At 40.5% G+C, this 13802-nt stretch overlaps 1 protein-coding gene across 2 annotated transcripts in view; it reads right to left on the bottom strand.

Annotated features, from left to right (window-relative positions):
• Nucleotides 1–13802, bottom strand: part of PARP14 (poly(ADP-ribose) polymerase family member 14) — a 46830-nt gene that overhangs the window by 13499 nt on the left and 19529 nt on the right. For both annotated transcript variants that reach the window (XM_061194252.1, XM_061194253.1), the window contains 7 exons: nucleotides 12285–12521; nucleotides 11527–11748; nucleotides 8672–8750; nucleotides 6324–6473; nucleotides 5949–6011; nucleotides 4147–4314; nucleotides 77–283 (listed from right to left, as the gene is read on the bottom strand). In XM_061194252.1, coding sequence (XP_061050235.1) covers nucleotides 77–283; nucleotides 4147–4314; nucleotides 5949–6011; nucleotides 6324–6473; nucleotides 8672–8750; nucleotides 11527–11748; nucleotides 12285–12521 — 1126 coding nt within the window. The remainder of the gene's footprint in view (nucleotides 1–76; nucleotides 284–4146; nucleotides 4315–5948; nucleotides 6012–6323; nucleotides 6474–8671; nucleotides 8751–11526; nucleotides 11749–12284; nucleotides 12522–13802) is intronic.

The raw sequence follows: 13802 nt of genomic DNA, 5'->3' as shown, positions 1-13802 counted from the left end.
ACCAGAAAAAAGAATAGCTATTTCTCATGTGACATCAATATTAGGAACATGTATTTCATAAAAATGAACAACTCACATGCAGTTTTAGACATCATAGGCTGCTGGGGAGAAGGCTGAGATCCTTCTCTTTTCTTCATGTTGGCATAAAACACGTCCAGTACTTGAGGCAGAAAGATAACAACTTTAACTTTTTTCATAGACTGGACCAATCCTTTCTGAATAAAGTCTTCAATGGCATCAATTATGGCTGCTGCAACCTTATCTGGATCTTGTTTGGCACTTCCTAGAAAGGCAAATAATAAAAATGATTGGGAAAAAAAGAGATCCAACTGGATTTGAAAAAGAAGACCCAACTGGAAAAGGCCGAGGAATAAATTAGGGATTCTAATTCTCAGAATAAATTCCCACTCCCCAACTCTTTCATCACCATGGACTTTTCTAAAATGCATCAGCAGACACCCTTGAAGTCCTAGATGCAATGGGGAGTTTTTGTTCCAGGATGTCAGGAACAGCCCAACAATGAACAAAGGACCCAGAAACATAACTTGGTGTCTGATATCTGTTATTTGCTCTATTCAGCTGATCCCAGCTCACTATGTTCCTCTGTGTTACAGAGCACAGTTAACCTTTCTTGGCTCACTGGTGTCCTCAAAAGATCCACAAAAGCAAAAGAAGCTAATGTATGTTGAAATATCATGCTCTTTAAAGAGAACAGGTCTTCCCTGGTTGTACAGTTGGTTAAGAATCCGCCTGCCAATGCAGGGGACACAGGTTCGAGCCCTGGTCCGGGAAGATCCCACATGCTGCGAAGCAACTAAGCCCATGTGCCACAACTACTGAGCCTGTGCTCTAGAGCCCGCGTGCCACAACTATTGAAGCCCGTGCCCTAGAGCCCGTGCTCTGTAACAAGAGAAGCCACCGCAAAGAGAAGCCTACGCACCGCAACGAAGAGTAGCCCCTGCTCGCTGCAACTAGAGAAAGCCCATACACAGCAACGGCGACCCAACGCAGGCAAAAAGTAAATAAATAAAAGAGAACTAATTATAAATAAATAAATTAATTTAAAAAATAAAGAGAACAGCATTATTTTTTGTTCAGTCATTTCTTAACTATTACGTATATATCCTTATTCTCTCAGATGTCTTTGGGGACCTGATTTAAACTGAGCTAATTTCGTAAGACACCTAGAGCCATAAGCTATTTGTTATAATCTATAATTCTTTGCATACAAGTTATCCATGAGCCCCCAAGAAGTTTTTCGCCCCACGGTCACTGTGATTTTAGCTGACTTTCAGGGTTCAAGGTTGCCACCTGGGCAAGGTCTTTTCCTATTTTAAGCATGCTCCATATCTTGTTTCTCAAGCCTACTGGCTAGGTAAGATCATGAAAAGTTCCTTGAAAAGGCTCACGAAAAGCCATGGAAGCAGTTCCATATGAATAGCAGCTGTCACACTGTGGGGTGGGGAGTGGGCAATGTGAAAGTCCTCTGGCCAACTTGGTGTGATAGACGAAGGGCCTACTTGGGTTATCCCTGTTGACAGTGCCCGCTATTACTGCAGAAAGGAGAGCAGACCTCTTTGACTTGGCTATGGAGACAACTGTAGGAATGTAGACAATCCCCATATAAAACTAACCTAGAGGGTTTGTGCAGGTTTTTTTTTTATTAGATGATCAGGGAAAGAGGGAAATTCTCCATTGCAATGCTGTAGTTATTCCATGCTATTCGGAAGAATTTAAATGGGAATGTTCAGATATATTCATTCACTCTCAATAATCTAAGCACTTGGGACACAGAGGATGTGATATGTGGGGATGAACAGGTGTTCAACAGGTGAAGTATGGAAACCTGAGGGAAAGGCTACGCCAGACAGAACTGTGTAAAAAGTGTGATATGTTGAACCTGGTGTGTTCAGGGGAACAGGTTTGTTTTTGAGAAAGATAAACGGGGGAGGTAGGGGGGTAGGTGGAGGAGGCACTGGAGCAGGGAGCCAGGTCTAAACAGGAGAATTTAAATAAAGGTTTAGGCAAAAGACAAGAGCTGAACAAAGAGAGGAGGCCAGAATGAAGAGCTGGGTGTAGGGATTGAGGAGATATTTAGAAAGTAAAGTCAGCAGGACCAAGTGGCCAACTGGCTTTATACTTGCCCCTTTGTTCCCCGTCTTTTGCCACCCACAACCTTCACGTGTATTTCATAAGTCCCGTTGCACTGCAGTTGTTTGTTGACATGTCTGTGTCTCACAGAAGGCGAGGTGCCCCTTGTGGACTGGACCCTTTTCTTAGTCATCTTTCTATCCCCACTGCCGCAGCTCAGTGCCCGGCACATAGCAGACACTCAGTAAATATTTAATCAAACTAATTAATAAACTAATACACATAGGAGTCATGAAGAAGGTAGAGTCAAGGATTCTAGATAGAAAGTGATGTTTTTAACATGCTCAGGGATATAAGAGGAAGGGCAGGTGTGGGGGAGAAGACAATGAACTGGAGTTTGGAGTTTGCTTTGAGCTTGAGGTACTTGCAGGTACCAGTGAGTACCCATTCTCTCCCCTCAAGCCTGTGAGGAACAGGGAGAGGGCTCCCTTTACTGCCAGCAACTGTCTCAATCACAGTCTCAATTCAACTCATAATCACCACTAAGGGAAAAAGCTCCCCATCTGTTAGTCTAAGGGCCTGCTCAGGTGGTGATAGAGACAGGTAAAGAAGATGAGGAAGGAGAATTTGCTAACTTTGATTTATTTGTGCAGACCAGCAATGCAACCAGGTCAGTGGAAAAAACAACAGGTTTGCAGTAACCCAGAAATAATTATACAAAACTAAAACTGCCTCATTTCCTTATTTCTTCTTTGACTCCACCCAGGGACTCCCTTGGGAAGGTCTGTGCCACCCTTAGGCTGCCTGCTTTCTTGGCACAAATAAAGTTAAGATGGAAACACAAGACAAGAGCTCAGAGGAAAAAGCAGATGGAGATAGAGACTGGGGAATCATTAGTGGGTGTCCATAGAAAATGATAGATGATAAATAGATAGATAGATGATACATAGATGATAGACAGACAGATAATACATTGGCTAATCTGCTAGGATTGAATGATACTACAAGGGGAATGAAAGCATAAAGGGAACATAAGTTATACTTTCAGAAACAGAGAACTAAGGAGACGTAACATTCTATGTGGGAACATTAAGAGGAATGAAAAATAAGAGAAATCAAAGTATGGGAAAGAGAATTAGAAGAAGGCCCAGAAAGTGACAAGGACGGTTAGGTTTATTAAGGCTAAACTTTTGGAGGGCCTAGAATGCCAGTGTGAGACACTCAAACTTAGATTCCTGAGCAATGGAATGATTAATCCAGTGCTGAGCCTTCTCTTTCTGGGACCAGTCAGCTCCATTCCACTTCAAGCCTGAGAGTATTTGCCTCCCCTGAGCAGCTCTCTTAAAGGAGACCGAGCAGGAATCCCTGATTAATGCACATGACTCAGATTGCTGGGGAAAGAGCTCAAGGAGCACCACCTTACAAATGATAAGCCCAAAGCACCATCCTTATAAATGAAGACTCATACAATCATTATGTAGTTTAAGGAAAACAAGAAACTTCAAAGAGGCAGGCAGGCTGAAAGAAGGAAGGTGGAGAGTTTCTGACTCATGAGAACCCACTGGATTCTGGCGACTGAGAGGTCACGATGCCCCATGGCCAGCCCACTGTCGAGGAGGCAAGAGAAGACGGACAGCCATGCTGTCTGAGAGTCGGCCATGGGGAGGCGGAAGTCCGTGCACTGATGTTTCCATGGAGAGGGGATGGAGGGGAAGTCAAAGACTAAATAATGGGGGATGTGTAGAGGATGGAAAAGAGAAAGGAGCTGATGAAAGCAATGAGAGATGGACTTTCTTTCCTTTCCCCTCCCTTCCTCTCCCTTCCCTTCCACATTAGAAAGCACATGTCTACTATCCCAATACTCTCTTCAGTTTTCTTCATTTTTCCCTTTTTTACTTAAACTACCCAAAGACTTTGCTCCTTCCCTCGGAGGCTGCCCTGGCTTGAGGAAGCTGCCCTGATGTAGACTCAGCAGTAAGTACATTAGCCATCAGCACCAATCCAAGGGAGACTGGTCACCTTGGGATTTAGCCTTGACAGCCAAAGGCTACAAACCTGTCCCGATGGCTGGGAGGCAAACGGACGAGTAATTCTGCTTTTCACACTCTTGCAAAACACAGGAAACCGATCTCTTGACATCATTTCCACCAATGACGTGAATAATATTCTTGCACTTCAATAATCCACCTTTGGTAATTATATAATCTCTGTGGCCCCCTTGAGCTGGGAAACACAAGACAAGAAGATGCAAAATTAGATGCTGAACCCACTCCTTTTAATACATCTTTATTGGACTATAATTGCTTCACAATGCTGTGTTAGTTTCTGTTGTACAACAAAGTGAATCAGCCATATACATACATATATCCCCATATCCCCTCCCTCTTGAGCCTCCCTCCCACCCTCCCTATCCTACCCCTCTAGGTGGTCACAAAGCACCGAGCTGATCTCCCTGTGCTATGCTGCTGCTTCCCACTAGCTATCTATTTTACATTTGGTAGTGTATATATGTCGATGCTACTTCACCCCAGCTTCCCTCTCCCCCTCCCCATGTCCTCAAGTCCATTCTCTATGTCTGCGTCTTCATTCCTGCCCTGCCACTAGGTTCATCAGTACCTTTTTTTTTTCTTTTTAGATTCCATATATATGCATTAGCATATGGTATTTGTTTTTCTCTTTCTGACTTACTTCACTCTGTATGACAGACTCTAGGTCCACCCACCTCACTACAAATAACTCAATTACGTTTCTTTTTATGGCTGAGTAATATTCCATTGTAGGTATGTGCCACATCTTCTTTATCCATTCATCTATCAATGGACATTTAGTTGCTTCCACATCCTGGCTATTGTAAATAGTGCTGCAATGAACATTGTGGTACATGTCTCTTTTTTAATTATGCTTTTCTCAGGGTCTATGCCCAGTGGTGGGATTGCTGGGTTGTATGTAGTTCTATTTTTAGTTTTTTTTTTTGTTTTTTTTTTTTAAATAAATTTATTTATTTATTTATCTACTTTTGGCTGTGTTGGGTCTTCGTTTCTGTGCGAGGGCTTTCTCCAGTTGCGGCGAGTGGGGGCCACTCTTCATCGCTGTGCGCGGGCCTCTCACTATCGCGGCCTCTCCCATTGCGGAGCACAGGCTCCAGACGCGCAGGCTCCGTAGTTGTGGCTCACGGGCTTAGTTGCTCCACGGCATATGGGATCTTCCCAGACCAGGGCTCGAACCCGTGTCCCCTGCATTGGCAGGCAGACTCCTAACCACTGTGCCACCAGGGAAGCCCCACTATTTTTAGTTTTTTAAGGAACCTCCATACTGTTCTCCATAGTGGCTGTATCAATTTACATTCCCACCAACAGTGCAAGAGGGTTCCCTTTTCTCCACATTCTCTCCAGCATTTATTGTTTGTAGATTTGGGGATGATGGCCATTCTGACCGGTGTGAGGTGATACCTCATTGTAGTTTTGATTTGCATTTCTCTAATAATTAGTGATGTTGAGCATCTTTTCATGTGCCTCTTGGCCATCTGCATGTCTTCTTTGGTGAAATGTCTATTTAGTCTTTGAACCCAGTCTTTGATTGTTTAAAAAACAAAATGTCTGAATTGGCAGATAAAGCATTTTATGTGAATAAGAAACTCCTGAAATACTACCTTTGATGAATGTTTCTTGCTTCTCTTTTTAACTGTGAGATTACTTTTCACTTCTAATTCTCTACAACTGGGATTCTTTAGTAAAAGGTATGATTTTAAGATCCATACGTTGTCTCCCCAATCCCAGGACTTTCCTCATCCTCCACAGCCTCCCATATTCAGTCTTCTACTTAAAACTTAGAACCAAAAAGATAGCATTGTGCCTTACCTTGATGAGAACATTCCATTTCCACACTTTTCCCAGCATGTTCTAAAATTGCTTTGGAGACCCCTGCATGAGAAAAGATGTTTACACACATGAATAAAAAAAATTACAGGACATTTGGATCAGAATGACTGCCTAATTATCTAAATGCTTTCCCCATCCTCAAAGGAATCCTATAACTTGGGTATTTCTGATAACAAAGAAGAAAAACTCATAAAAGAGCTGTTCCCAATTATGAGAAACAATGTCAAAATAATTTTTAAATTACTAATTAATATCAATGAGCCAAAGTTGTAGAAACCAGTTTGGCTATAGGAACTCTCCTTCACAGGCTCTACTGTGACTATTACACTAGTCAAAATTCTATAAGTCAAGTACCTGCTTTGAGATTAAATGCCTTTGATGTTGAATTTACAATCACATCTGCCTCTTCTTTGGTGATATCTCCAGAGGCTACCTGGAAAATGATGGGCCCAATCTTCATTTCATGCACTCCTGAATCAGGGTTAGAAACAGTCCCATATAAACCTGCCAAGAAAAAAAAAATAGACTCAGTAACAAGTCGACAACAGCAAGAATGACTTAGGTCTCATGGTTCTCACCTGTGCCCCTCTCATCTCTCTCTCTCTCTCTCTCTCTCTCTCTCTCTCTCTCTCTCTCTCTCTCTCTGTCTCTCTCTCTGTGATTTCTGGCATTTAACCTGGCCCTGGCCTTGAGCCCCTGATGGTCTGTTTCTGGAAAAGGATTATAAAATATAATACATATCAAACATGGCCTTCTGCTGCTGGCTGAGGTGAATTAGCCCACTTGAGCCTTTCTTTCCCACTGACTACAAGTAACAACATGGGACAAATACAAAAAGCCACTCTGAGAACTGAGACGTGCACAACAGCAGGCAGACTGGGGAAGGGAGTCAAAACTTGAAGAAGCAGCCTGTGCTGCTTCCCATTTTGTTTTGTTTTGAAATTTTTCCTCTTTTCTCTCCCAGCTTTGACCCAAGCATGGCCCTAGTTACAGAACTACACGATGAGAACAGGCAGCAAAACTCTCAGAGAATCTCTGTCTTTGTGGCCAGAGGATTGAGAATATGGGTCCCTGTGAGCTGAAGAGTATGGCAGAGAAGCCTCATAATTTTCCATATTTTTCCTTTTTAAATCCAGGCCCTGTACCAAGGTGCCCCGGTTGCAGAACTCCACAGCGGCACCGCAGGGAGCTAACACTCTGAGAGACATTCTGTATTTCTGTCCAGAAGAATCAGGAAAAAGGGCCTTGTGGTCTGAAAAGTGTATATGTGGTGTATGGGAAATCCCTGTGTTTTTGTTTATGTGGTTCCCTCCCCCCACCCTCCACCCCCTCTGCTTTGCCCAAGGGCACCCCTGATCACGCAGAATAATGAGGCAACAGAACAGGCAGCTTCACCTCTGAGAGAACCTTGTCCTTCTGGCCAGAAGACCTGGAAAATGGGCTCCTGAAAGTCAGAGAATGTAAGGGGAACGCTGGAGTGGTGACCCCCTGTTCTGTGTATGACTGGAGTCAACCCTGAGCTCACCCCAGAGCTGTGTACGTGGGGCAGACCCAAGCTGCACAGCAAAGGCCTTGAGAATGGAATTGACCTTGGAACCACTGCCCACACAGGAAGTGAGGCAGAACTTGTAGAATGACGTTAACTGACTGGCTACCTGCTCAAACAAACAAACAAATCACCATTTTCCAGAGGACTTTAACAGGACCCAAGTCTTACAACACAATGTTTAAAATGCCCATTCTATAATCCAAAATTGCTTGTCATACAAAGAACCAGGAAAATGTGACCAATTCTCAAGGATAAAGACACTCAATATAGATGCTAATTCCAAGATGGTTCAGATGTTGGAATGATCAGACAAAGACTTCAAAGCATCTACTATAACTACGCTCCCTAAGGTCGAAGTAAGCACACTTGAATGCATGGAAATGATTTGGAATGAATGGAAAAATAGGGGTCTCTGCAGAGAAATATAAACTATAAAATAAGAATCAAATGGACATTTTAGAACTTAAAAATACAATATTTGAAATCAAAAATTCACTGGATAGGCTCAATAGTATAGTAGACAGAGAAAAGAATCAGTGAATTTGGAGGTAGATTAATAAATATTATCCAATCTGAAGAACAGAGAGAAAAAAGACTGAAAAAAAAAAAAAAAAGAACAGACCCTCAGAGACATTATCAGAAGGCTTACCATTCATGTTATTGGAGCACCAGAAGGAGAGGAGAGAGAGACCAGTGCAGAAAAATATATCTGAAGAAATGACTGAAAAATCCCCAGATCTGATGGAAGACATACATATTCAGATTTAAGAAGCTTCAGCAAACTCCAAATAGGATAAACTCAAATATACAACAGTAACTTTGACAGAGGAGAAGCATTTGGTTGGTATCATCTCTTTAAATGTGTCTATTTCTGAAAACACTTCAGAAATCATATCATCCTTAGAAAATAGTAGCCTCATCACCACTTAAAAACCCATTGTACAGATTATATAATCTGGCCTGCCTACTCTTTCACCCCAGATCACATAAACATGGCCAGTGTCTTGCATGCTCAGGTGTATAGAGTATAATTTATTATCTTCTTTATCACAAATTGTTTTTTTCATAAAAATTATCCTATCATTTTTCACTTAACACTGAACACTTATTTAGCAACTAAAAATAATTTCTCTATTTAAAAGCTTTATTGAACCTTGTGTATCTTCAGCCTTGGGAATTTTGTCACTGATGAAATTTCCATTAGCCCTTCTGGCAAATTCATCTGAGAATGCCTAGAAATACAAAGACAGTTTTAATCACTACAATTCTCTGTAGATGAATGAATTTGACTCATCAGACCTTTTGATCCTACATGCACAAATATTTAGGAGAGAACAATTCTCAGAGTATCATTTATTTTCATTATGGATTTTTAAGTTATGAAAAATTCATAAATTCTATTTCTGTAAATACAAACTATGAAAATTATCAAAGATGTGAACAAAAATATAACTACAATGCTATTTGTAATTGAGAAAAAATTAAACAGTTTAAAAATCCAACAGGAAAATGGTTAAATAAATTTTAGTATGTCCATATGTTGGAGTATTTATCAGCCATTAAAAATTATGTTTTCAAAGAATAGTTAATGGACTAGGGAAATGCTTATTTCATACTATTAAATGAAAAAAGAATGATACTAAATTACATTATATAATACCACGTTTAAAAGTCCACATATATAAAAGAAGACTAAGATGAAATACAACTAAAAGAATTTATGCATTTTTTATTGTTCAAAGTTTCTACAATGAACATGTATTACTTTCATAATCAGTAAAACAAATACTTTGTTGTTGTTAAAACTACAGTGTTAAAAGAAAGACAATCACAAGGACCCAGACACTTCAGTTTTTAACTTCTTATTTGTACCAGGAGAGAAACAGCTAGGGGAGTAGTGCTTTTGGAGCAAGAGGCTGGAATTCCATTTCTTTGCCTGGTTAGTGACACCCCAAAATCATCACTTTCTTCCTCCTTGTAAACAAGCAACAGGAAATTTTGTTGGAAAAAAAACAAGTAACATCTTGGCTAAAAGGCTGATACAATAATGGGAGAAGGACCAGGAGAGACTACAGAGCCAGGGTTCTCCAGGCACCAGGCACGTGAGCTACAGGTGTAAAGGTGGACTGGTTTGACTCTGGAGAACTAGAGAGCAGCTGCCATTCGGCCACAGTGAACTGTTCAGGCAGAAATCCATGTCCAAGGTGCCAGAACTTTTGAATTTTTAGGTTACAGTGGACATCTGGAGTTTTATGTGACAGGTTTGGTTCTTAAATGCCAGCAACTGATTCAAATTTTTTAAAAATAGCCCAAATAAAGCACATCTAAAGGCTATGTTCCGACCATAGGCTGCTGTGTGCAACCTCTGTTAGTCTCCACCTATAAATATTTCAATAAGTTTTGCTGATTTTTGTGAAAATATGACCAAAGCTTAACTGTCTTTAAAAGTCTTAAGAGAAAAATTGTTACAGCCATGTATGGAGAATCAATACTATTTCCAATGGCAATAAAGGTGTCTGTATAGACTAATCCCTTTACAAAATACTTGCAGAATTTGAATCTTTAGGAAAGATAACAAAGGCTGAGGTTGCACAGAAAGAGTGAGATTCGAGGGTTCAGATCCATGTCACAGGACTCACTTCCCTACAATGAATTCAGCCATTCATTCAAAAACTCTCAGCACTTCATGTCTCTAGTTCATTTTATGCGTATAAATCTTAGCTCCCAAAGTAATTATGATTTATAGGGAGAGTACATGCAACATACCCATTCTGTAATCCACATCACTTTGTACAATGCAAGTCATAGGGAGGTTGTTCACAAAGCATTTATTGACTAGAAATGACTGTAGTTATGCAGGCCAACTAAATGGACCACATATTTTGCCCGGGTGGTTTAGCTGTCTGATTAGAATTTAGATTTGTTTGCTTCCAAAGTATTTAAAGGTAGTGTCTAGATCCAAAAAAAAAATTAAGTATGACCTAAAAATTCAGTTAGTCCAATGATCTATGGACATCTCTTGGGTTGCTAGCCTTAATCTGTTTAATTCTTGCATTATCATGGAACTTTTCAAACAATTAATATCATCTACTCTCCTGGACTCTAAGGACTTGCAGGGCAGGAATAATGGCCTCTTATTAAATGCCTCTTGTTCCCCCATAATGCTGAGTCCAGAGGCTTACTCACAGCTGGTGTTCAGCAAATGTGAGCTGGTTGATGGACTCTATGACCAAAGATGGTTCTGGTATTTCTGGTCCCAACCGTCTTACTCCTATGGGGATGTGCTGAGCCTTCAGTTGTATCTTATTCTGACATTCTCCTATTTGTAGGACCACAACTGTGCTTTTATATTATGTATTAAAATTTCTATGTTCATATGGAAGGAAATTCTATAGATTAGAAGAGCCGTAAGGGATATGTCAACTCCATTGCAATATTTGGGCCTCATTTGGATTCTGATTCAAACCAATAAGCTATAAAAACAAAATAAAATATTTATGAAACAGTTGGAAATGTGAACATTGACATGATAATTGATGAAATAAAGGAATGATTGCCAATTTCTTTTAGGTGTGAAATAGTATTGTACTTAGATTACTTTTGAAAAAGAATCCTAATGTCTAAAACAAATACTAAATTGTTTATGGGTAAAAGGTATATATGGGATCTGCTTCAAAAACAATATGGGAGGAAGGGAAATAAATGGAGATAGAGATGAAACATACTGGCCATAGGTTGATAACTATGAAGACGAACAATGGGTACAAGGGATTTCATTATACTATTTTGTTTACTTTTGCATATGTTTCAAATTTTTCTTAATAAGAAGTCAAATTTTTTTCTATATCCATAAATGTGCTTGAAATTTGCCATGCTGCAACTAGTCCACACTACTCTTTTACTTTCCTGTATGAAGATACATGAAAGAAACAACCTATCAGACCAAGAAGACACTTGAACATGTTAGGGCTCAGTTGCCAAAATAACGAGTAATGAGTAAGACTGTACCTGAATATTTCCATGATCACTTGGGTGCAACAGAAAGCAAACCTCTTGTAAAGTTGTGGGTTGATTCTTGCTACTGAATTTGAACACTTCTGAGGTGATTAATTCAGCAAAAATGTTTTTAGGAAACCCCAGATTTCCTGTTCCTATTGCTGGAAATGCAATTGAGTTTAAGGACAAACTCTCAGTGATTTCCAAACATTCTCTGATTATGTTTTCCATGATCTGAAAAGCACAAAGCACATTCTTATACATTTTTCCTGGAAATTGGAGTTTGAACAAAAAGAACAAGAATTTAGCAACTCTGTGATCTCTGTCTACTCCTTTTTGCTTTCAACAAAAGGCAGGTTAAGGGCAGTCAGAAGGGGAAAGGAAAACAGAGGAGTAAACACGGAAAAGGAAAGAAGAATGTGTGAGACCCTCCAAAAAGATTCAAACTCACTCAGCAATGAAGGAAAGAAGCAAAGCAGCTACTGTTCTGTTCCTTCAGTCTCTTCCACTCTTCTGCCCTCACCTTTCCTTCCTCACTAAAGAGTGCTATCTTCAGTAATTCTTCCCTGAGTCCCAACAATGGTTGAGAACTGTAATCAATTTCTATTATTAACTGGTCCTCGGGAGAAGTCAGCTACAGCTGAAAGAAATGGCTATGAGAATGTGCTGTTATTACAGAACAGACACAGCCAGGGTTCAATCTACATTCCACTGAAAGGAGAGTCCAAAGGGCTACTTAATTTCCTGGAGAATTTAAAACCAGGTCCCACCTTGCGTGAAGATGTGTTGTCATTTGTCCAGTCCGGAGCCACCACGTGAAGCACACGGTGGCAGTGCAGATTGCAACCACTGGTTTGGATAACTGTGCCCACCTCAACAGCCACCCCTTGTCCAGCCGTCTTCAGCTCCTCCTGGAGCTTCTGTCCCGCTTTTTGCAAGAGGGCCTTGGAAAGGGGCCCTCTATCGAGCTCAAGATCCGACGAAATGGAGTTGACAACCACATCGGTCTTAAAGACAAAACCAACAATTTGTTTCAAATTGTAAGAAAAAGCATTCATCAAGGATTACTGTATTTGAGCCACCGGGCTTGGCACAATGGGGGACAACTAAGATGATTAAGTTTTCAGAGATTGAAATACCACCCCAAAAGAGAGTGTTATTAGATACTTATTTAAATAACACTCTAGGACAAAAGAGAGCTGTCAAAGAGCAATACATAAATGGTATGGGATCACCAAAGGAGTCCAGAGGAAGTGCCTTCAGAGGCTAGTAAAGACACTATGAGCGATGTGGTGTCTGAGAAATGGGAATAGTTGCAGCAGGCAGAGAGAGATGGGGAAGTCATTCGGGAGGGGCAACAGCATGGACAGAAGCATGGTAGGTTGTGAGCGGCAAGTAGATGAGTTTGACCTGATAGAGAGCTTCTGCAGCAAAATGGTGCCAGCCAGGCTAGAAATGTTACGCTGAGCACAGACTACAGAAGGCCTCAAGTGCCAAGCCAACTGGACTTCCCAGCAGCAGTGAAGAGCCATGGGAGCTTTTTCAGCAGGACAGTTAATGTGAGCAGATTAATCAGGCTTGACTAAGACACCAAGAGAAGACGGGAGAGGGAGTGTGACCAAGTGATTGTCAAAGCTGCCCCACGTGGGTCACTGAGGAGTAATGCAGAGCAGGTCTTGGCTTCAGAGGGCACACACCTATGGGAGTGAAAGGCATGGAAGGAATGTCTTAGTACTCAGCGTTCAAGGTGAATGAGGATTGGAACTCACTCCAATTACTGACCCTTGGCCAAAAGAGATTTTTGTTTATTTGCTTGTTTTTTTCAATGAGAAACAAAATTATTTTTAATATTTTGAAATAGAGCAATGCACATTCCAACCCTAGCTCTATCATTTGTTAAATGTGGGATTTGGGCAAATTATATAACCCCTCTAAATCTCATTCCTTCATCTGTGAAATGAGAATAATAATAATCCTGGAATCTGCCTCATGGCACTGAATGAGAAAATGCATGTCAAGCACTTAGTAGAGTGCCTGGCTCAGAGTAAATAGTCAGTGTTAGCTATTATTCTTGTAATTATGATTTAAGCTTACTGTAAGTAGAAATCTAATTTTTTACAATCTCTTTCCATATTTTAAACTAAAAGAAAAATATTTTAAACCAAGTAACAACTTGAACAAAACAGGAGGATGACCCACAGGATGGGAGAAAATATTTGCAAATCATATATCTGTTAAAGGACCTGTATCCAGACTATATAAAGAACTCTTAAAATTCAATAATAAAA

This window comes from Eubalaena glacialis, chromosome 6, assembly GCF_028564815.1.
Source record: "Eubalaena glacialis isolate mEubGla1 chromosome 6, mEubGla1.1.hap2.+ XY, whole genome shotgun sequence".
In the NCBI taxonomy this organism is placed as follows: domain Eukaryota; kingdom Metazoa; phylum Chordata; class Mammalia; order Artiodactyla; family Balaenidae; genus Eubalaena; species Eubalaena glacialis.
The sequence above is the reverse complement of the archived record's forward strand: the minus strand, read 5'-3'. Positions and strand labels throughout refer to the sequence as shown.